Here is a 6,582-nt window from a genome sequence, read left to right as displayed (position 1 = left end):
CTTTTTAAAGTGATGAAGAGTGCAGGACTTCAGAAATATAAACTCTATTAGAAATTGCAAAATTTAGTACTATGACACTATGAAAACTTACAGTACAGTTTATTGATTCTGTGTTAAGATTCAGCACCAATCTGGTGTCTGAACTGTCTCAGAGCTATTTTTGCCTAATTAAGCCTGTGCACGAGGCACCCATGGCTGTACAAGCAGGAGCAGGGCTCATGTTGGCCTGTCAGCCCTGGGACTCTGTGACTGGTTTCTCTGTTTCATGACAGCATAACTAAAATAAGCCTGTTATGTAAAAGCAAAATAACCTTTATCTTAAAATTTCATTCTGGGTCTTGGACATAGCTCAGTGACATGATCTGCAGAAGAACACACCAACCATTCCCACCAGAGTTTGAAGAGGAAACTGAAGGAAAAATCCAAATCCAAGACACTCACTGTTATAGTATCTTTAATTTATCTCGTGTTTTACAGAAGTCTGAACGGATTAAAAAGCACCTCCTTTCCCACCACGCTCCTTACAGTTGGTAAAATATATTCAATGAGCAAATGTACGTGAACAGCTTGAGGATCTGCATCTTGCAAGGATTTCACAGACCAATCAATCAAAAGCCAAATTTCTTGTCGTTTTTACAACCTCGCTTTAATACAATGGTAAATCCACTCCGATGGCAAACCTGTCCAGTCCCATCTCCCCAGAACACTTTGCCAGCTCCAGCGTTGGTTAGCAAACCTAGTTAGCTTTGGCACGGAGCTGTGCTCTCTTGCCTGTGACAGCCTGGAAGCCTGTTTTGATGCTGGCCACGGAGCAGCGGGAGTGGCAGGTCTCGCACTGCAGGAAGTATAACCGCGTGTCCTTCTGCAGGATGGTGTCGGGGGAGCGGCACGTGTGGCAGGTGACGTACTCCTCTGCAGGGAACAAAGGGCATTAACCTGCTGCTGCTGCTGCTCAAACACACCCACCAGCTCACAGGGGCTGCCTGGGAACACTAAACTCGCCCCCGGTTAACCAAGAGGAGCTTCTGTGTGGCACATGGTGCACTGACACCGTGTTCACGTTAATAACCGGTGCAGATTTCCCACTGCTGCTCCCTGCTGAGGTCTCAGCAGCTCTGGTACTGACAGAGCACTAAAGCAGGAGCTTTGTGACACAATCTGAGTCCTCTGACCAGCTGTGGCACAAAAAGCTTTTGGGGATTGATTAAGAAACATTCTTTAACCTCGTGCTTACATGATTTCTAAAAGGTACACAGGAGAAAATTCCACTAAGATGTGGACTCTTAGTCTTCTCTGTTTGTCAAAAACTGACACCAGCACTCATGGGAAATCTATATAGTGCTTTTACAGAACATTTTTCTGATAAATTTTGGAACAACAAAGGCATTTGAACAGAACGTATTTTAACACTGCATCTGTCAACTCACAGGGTACCACAGACTGTAAAATCAACAATTAGTATTGTTTTCCACAGTCCTCATCAAAGCCAAGATATGAGGCTCAGATGAAAACAAGCAGTTCTCAAATGCTGTTTTCCTTGGCATGCTTTAGTGCAGGGCAGAACCACCTGTATTTGCATTATTCCATGACAAGGACAGTTGTGGCTCCTCCATGGTGGGCACACACCTGGGCCATACATGAGCCCATGGGCATCACAAGGGGCCTGAGAGAAATCTGCAGGGGGAAAGGGAGTTCTACTTACTGATATATCTTCTCAAGACATTTTCTATCTGTTTTTGCTGGAATCTTCCTTTGATTACCAGTTGGTTGTTACCATCTATTGAACCACTAATTGAAAAGAGAAAATTAATTATTTGATTTGCAGGTGTGAAGCATTAAAACAAATCAGGAACATGAAGCAAGACAAGGATATATTCTTCAAGAAGAGCACAGCCAGAATTGTGTTGTAGGGACAAAATGATGCAAAATTCTGAGGTACTTAAGAGCTACTTCCTACAGGAAGTTTTGCCCAGGCACAACCCTCACCTGTCCGTCTCAGAGGAATAAACAAGACCATTCCCTTGGACTTGGAGTTTCCCTCTGTACCTCCTCACTAAAATGGTCTCTCCTCAATCACCCAGCACAGCACTGAAGTGCAGGGAACAAAAGCCTCATGTCCAGCACATCTATACAGATCTAACCCCAAAAATGTTACATTTGACCAATATCAATCCTAAGGACACACACAGCCCAGCAGCCTTACCTTGTACCCAATTCTGCCAACAAAAATGCCAGGAGATGTTTTGGCTGACGATGTAATCTAAAAATAAAGGAAGGAAATGTTTAACCTTCCCCCTTCAGAGAAATTTGGTATTTATACAAGTCTGGCAGGGTAAATCCAACTTAAGTCAGAAAGTTTCAAAGGGAGCAGTGCCAGGGGTCTGCACCAAAGAGCACACACACAATTAATGAGGACACAAGAAAACCTCCCACTGTCCCCAGCTCAAAATTACATCAACTAGTGAAAAAAAAGTTTTCCATTAAAGATTTTTCATTCTTACTGACCCATCCCCTGAAGAAACATTAGTACTACCATTAAAAACGCCCCTTAGTGCACCATCCAGATCCTCAGCAGGGTTTCACCAGGCCTGTCTTCTGGCACACTTTTGATACCCATCAGATCTGCATTCCCAGAAGTGCTCAAAAAGAACAGACCTGCCTTCACATGACATAATTAAGACACAGATACCACTGCAGGAAACAGTGGGATAACACTACTGGAGTCCATCTCATTTACCATGAGAACAGTATTTGTACTCAGCTCAATTTAGAAAGAACTTTTCCCATCCTTTTCCTCAAGGCTTGCACATAAATGTCACTGGTGACCCAACTTTCTAGAACCCAATGAACTCAGCAAGTTTCAGCCCATGTACCATTTTCGTAATTTAAGTATAAAATTAGAAATTATCTCAATAAATCATGTTCAGAAATATCTTCTCACAGAGAAATGTAATGAGCTCTCTGACTGAAATAGCTTCCACTCCTGGTTTGCCAAAGCCACTTGCCAGAAAACTCTACAGGAAATAGAGCAGTGCACCCATCTGCTATTCCTGGGAAATCCAAACTGGAAACTTACAATTTGCAGATATCTGTGAAGTTGACAAAAGACGTTTTCTTGGTCCCTACTCTCACAACCTGCGGGGGCTTCATGACAAATTTCCGCTTCTCTCCGGCCACCATGTCCGGGTTCTTCTCCCGCATGATGTTAAAAACTCTATTGAGCAACTGCAAAGAAGGGATTCACAGCCACATGAGCACCTGCCAGTCCTCACTGCACCTCACCTCTAACAGCCACAGCATTCACAGTGAATATCAGACTAGCTCTGCCTAAGAGCATTTCCCCACCTGCTCAGAACGCATTTAAAGTGTTCTGATAAATGCAAAATCCCAACACTGCTTCCCCAAGGGTTTCCTCTGCCCATGGCAGAGGTGTTTGAGCTAGACAAATATTGCCCCCTGTGAAAATTACTGTCATAGAAAACATGCCTTGTTAGCTTCTGCTCATGAGCTACTGACTGCAAGTCCTTCACTCTGAAGTTAGAAATAGGAAATATGAGCATAACACTCTACTGATACAAATGAATATGGAAAATACGTTTTAGAAGTCTCTGGAACATTACCTCATCATATGTGTAGTCCCTTTCTGAGCCTGCCCACGCAGGTCCTGACTGAAGGCTAAAAGAAATCCCATCATCTTTTTTGCTATCTTCATCCTCAAATGCTGTAAAGAAAATTTTTGGGGATTAATTAAGAAACGTTCTTTAACCTCATGCTTACAAGATTTCTAAAAGGTACACAGGAGAAATTTCACTAAGATGTGAACTCAAGTCTTCTCTGTCAAAAAGGGTCACCAGCACTCATGGGACATTTATGTAGTGCTTTTACAGAACATTTTTCTGATAAATTCTGGAACAAAAAAGGCATTTGAACGGAACTTATTTACATACAAGGTGGACTACGTTTCACTTTCAACATGTCACTGAGCAAGGTTATACTCGTACCTTCATCCTTCTCCATTATCTCATCTTCATCTGGAAACTTCACATTCTTCTTTTTCTTCTTTTTATTGCCCAGCATGATATCAAGGTCATCTTCAGGTTCTACTGTCTCTGGCACATCTCCTTCAATTTTCAGTTCCTGCAAAAAGTAAGGCTGTAGTTTATCCATGTTAACCACAGCCCTCCATAGCACCAGAAATAACACCAGCTGCACAGGTGAATACTGGTGACAAACACCACAGCCCCGAAACCCAACAGGTAAGAATGGAATTTCAGAATGTTCAAGAGAGCCTTATACCCTGCACTACTGCCATAAGCAGGGCCAGATTTGCACCTTCTGGCTTAACTTCTGGCTAGCCAGGAACAAGGTCAGACTGCACTTAAAGGCAGCAGTCATCTGAGGACAGGAGGGAACAAAACACCCCTCATGGCAGAGGTAAGGGAAAGCAAAGCTGTGCTACTCTCATTTGTTATCACAGTTGTGCACACTGACAGAACACAGAGCAAGTATTTTGTCCCCTGAGGCAGATCAGAGGAACATATTCTTCCCCAAAAGGCAGAATCTGAAAAGGAGGTTTATGCATAACATAACATTTCTCTGTCCTCTTGCTCTCTGGGCTTGCCAGTTACACTGACATGTGATACAAAAACACTACTTGGAATAAAACTTGAGAAGAGTAAAAATATCTTGTACACCTTCTGGAACACAGCACAGTAGCCAATCCTTTTTAAAGAAAACACCAGAGTGAAAACAGATTTCTTGGCAGATATATGCACTTTATTTGAAGTGCTGGCCTTTAGAGGACTGTTCTGTGTGTGACATCCAGTTATCTCTCTAACCCCAAAAGACAATTAACCTGAAGGTTAATCAGCCCTTCCTACAGACTGGTGAATTACTTGCTCTTTGTGCAGAGCAGGCAGGTTTTTCCACTTCTGGACAAAAAGCCCAGGCAGGAGCAACATGTTCATCAAAAAAAAATGAAAGGCATGTAAAGTTTAGTTATGAACTGCACCAAGACACAATGACAGACTTGAGACAACTCCTGCACTGCCAATCTCAAGAAAATGGAAGAAAGAGAGTTTTCAGCCATAGTCAACTTATGTAAACAATGGTGTAAACAAACCTTTACACCTTCTTCTGCTTCATCTATATCAAATATCTTTTTTGTTTTTTTCTTCTTTTTCTTTTGATTGAAGAAGTTTAAATCATCCAAGTCATCTGTTGTATCTAAAAAACAAAACCAAAGGATTGCCTAAAGAAGTATAACTGTAGAAACAGTTCAGACATTAAGGTTTCTCATTTACATCCAAATCTTTAAAACATCACAGTAAGATATAAGCAATGATCTGTAACCCCTGTGGATATCCTTCAGGTTTGAAGAGATCACTCCCCCTGCCCCAAAATACTGTTTTAGTTTCTGCACCTTCTAACTGTGTCTTTTGATTCTTTAAATGTTTAATCTTTGTTTCTGCTGTACAAGATAAATTAGTCACTTCTGTCATTAGAGATGCTTGGACAAAAAAATTACATGTGCAGGAGAAAGATACAGTTTCTTTGGTCTGCAGCAGGAGCCAACTTTATCAACAAACTGGATTTAAGTTAATGGCACTCTGAATTAGGTAATCCTGAAATTACATTGGCCTCAATTTCAAAAGCAAGATTTTATACACAATCACACACTTCTTGAAAGATTCCAAAGAACACTCTGGTTATCACATTCAGAATTGTCCAAAAACTAGGAACTCCTTTAACCATGTTTCTGTTATTCACACTATTGCTTAGTTGTTGAAATGAAAACGAGCCATAATTTGGAATTATTGCAACAGCTGCACGTGGAAGATTTAAAACTTCACACTATTTTAGAGACTCTCAGTGCCTCACATAAATGACTGTTTGAGTTAGAAAACTGGAAATTACATAAACCCCTGGGGGCTTGGTGGTGTCCGTGAATGTGATTCCAAGCAAGAGGGCAAGCTGCCCTCCAAACAGGCAGCAGAGATCACTCACGAACCTCTGAGCACACCAAGGCTCTGGTGTTGTACTCTGGGATGCCAAATTCTTGAAACTGGGCTTGTAGTCTCAAAACAGCACCTTTGAGAGTTATCTACATGGATTCACTTTACCTTTCTTCCTGCTGTCTTCTTCATCTGCTTCAACATCTTTGTCTTCTGTTGGCTCTGGTTCAACTTCCTTTGTTTCTGATTGCTGAGTCTCTTCTGTTTGTGTGTCTCCTCCTCCTTCCTCATCCAGCATGAAGGGCTTCTTCTTTTTCTTCTTCTTCTTGCTCATAGTAGGATCGAAAATCATCTGTAAAAGTCAAGAGCTTGTTAGCAGCTCAATAATCATCCCCTATTTATTATTTGAAACTTTTCCCAAACTGCTCCTGGGCTTCAACCTCAACTGTGTCAATTACAAGGGAAAAAATGAGTTCACAGCACCGGCTACTTTTCCTGTAGTCCAAGTTTCCTGTCCCCTATTTATTAGTGCAGCTGAAAATATGTTAAAGCTGTGGCTCTCTGACAGACTGGCTACCATCTCTATTTTATGACCATTATGGACTCCAATTTTGCAGTAATACAGCAC

At 41.7% G+C, this 6,582-nt stretch overlaps 1 protein-coding gene across 1 annotated transcript; it reads right to left on the bottom strand.

Moving 5' to 3' along the window:
* Window positions 1–437: 437 nt before the first annotated feature.
* EIF2S2 (eukaryotic translation initiation factor 2 subunit beta) lies at window positions 438–6,321 on the bottom strand. The gene is made up of 8 exons (XM_041419299.1): window positions 6,123–6,321; window positions 5,123–5,226; window positions 4,002–4,137; window positions 3,621–3,721; window positions 3,077–3,225; window positions 2,204–2,260; window positions 1,703–1,788; window positions 438–912 (listed from the first exon to the last, which is right to left on the bottom strand). The coding sequence occupies exons 1-8, from the start codon at window positions 6,304–6,306 to the stop codon at window positions 737–739; spliced, it is 993 nt and encodes a 330-aa protein (XP_041275233.1). The 5' UTR covers window positions 6,307–6,321; the 3' UTR covers window positions 438–736.
* Between the last annotated feature and the right edge of the window lie 261 nt (window positions 6,322–6,582).

This window comes from Onychostruthus taczanowskii, unplaced genomic scaffold (genome assembly GCF_017590055.1).
Source record: "Onychostruthus taczanowskii isolate IOZ18803 unplaced genomic scaffold, ASM1759005v1 scaffold60, whole genome shotgun sequence".
NCBI classification, from domain to species: domain Eukaryota; kingdom Metazoa; phylum Chordata; class Aves; order Passeriformes; family Passeridae; genus Onychostruthus; species Onychostruthus taczanowskii.
Note: the sequence above shows the minus strand (reverse complement) of the source record. Positions and strands in the feature narration are given on the sequence as shown.

What these genes read in the sequence shown, in the direction of transcription:
- EIF2S2 (XM_041419299.1), bottom strand. Translation starts at nt 6,306, where the DNA reads ATGATTTTCGATCCTACTATGAGCAAGAAGAAGAAGAAAAAGAAGAAG. An exon ending in AAGCAGAAGAAGGTGTAAAG is followed by an intron (nt 4,138 to 5,122) that starts GTTTGTTTACAC and finishes TACTTTTTGCAG; the next exon opens with GAACTGAAAATTGAAGGAGA. An exon ending in GGGACTACACATATGATGAG is followed by an intron (nt 3,226 to 3,620) that starts GTAATGTTCCAG and finishes CCTTCTTTGCAG; the next exon opens with TTGCTCAATAGAGTTTTTAA.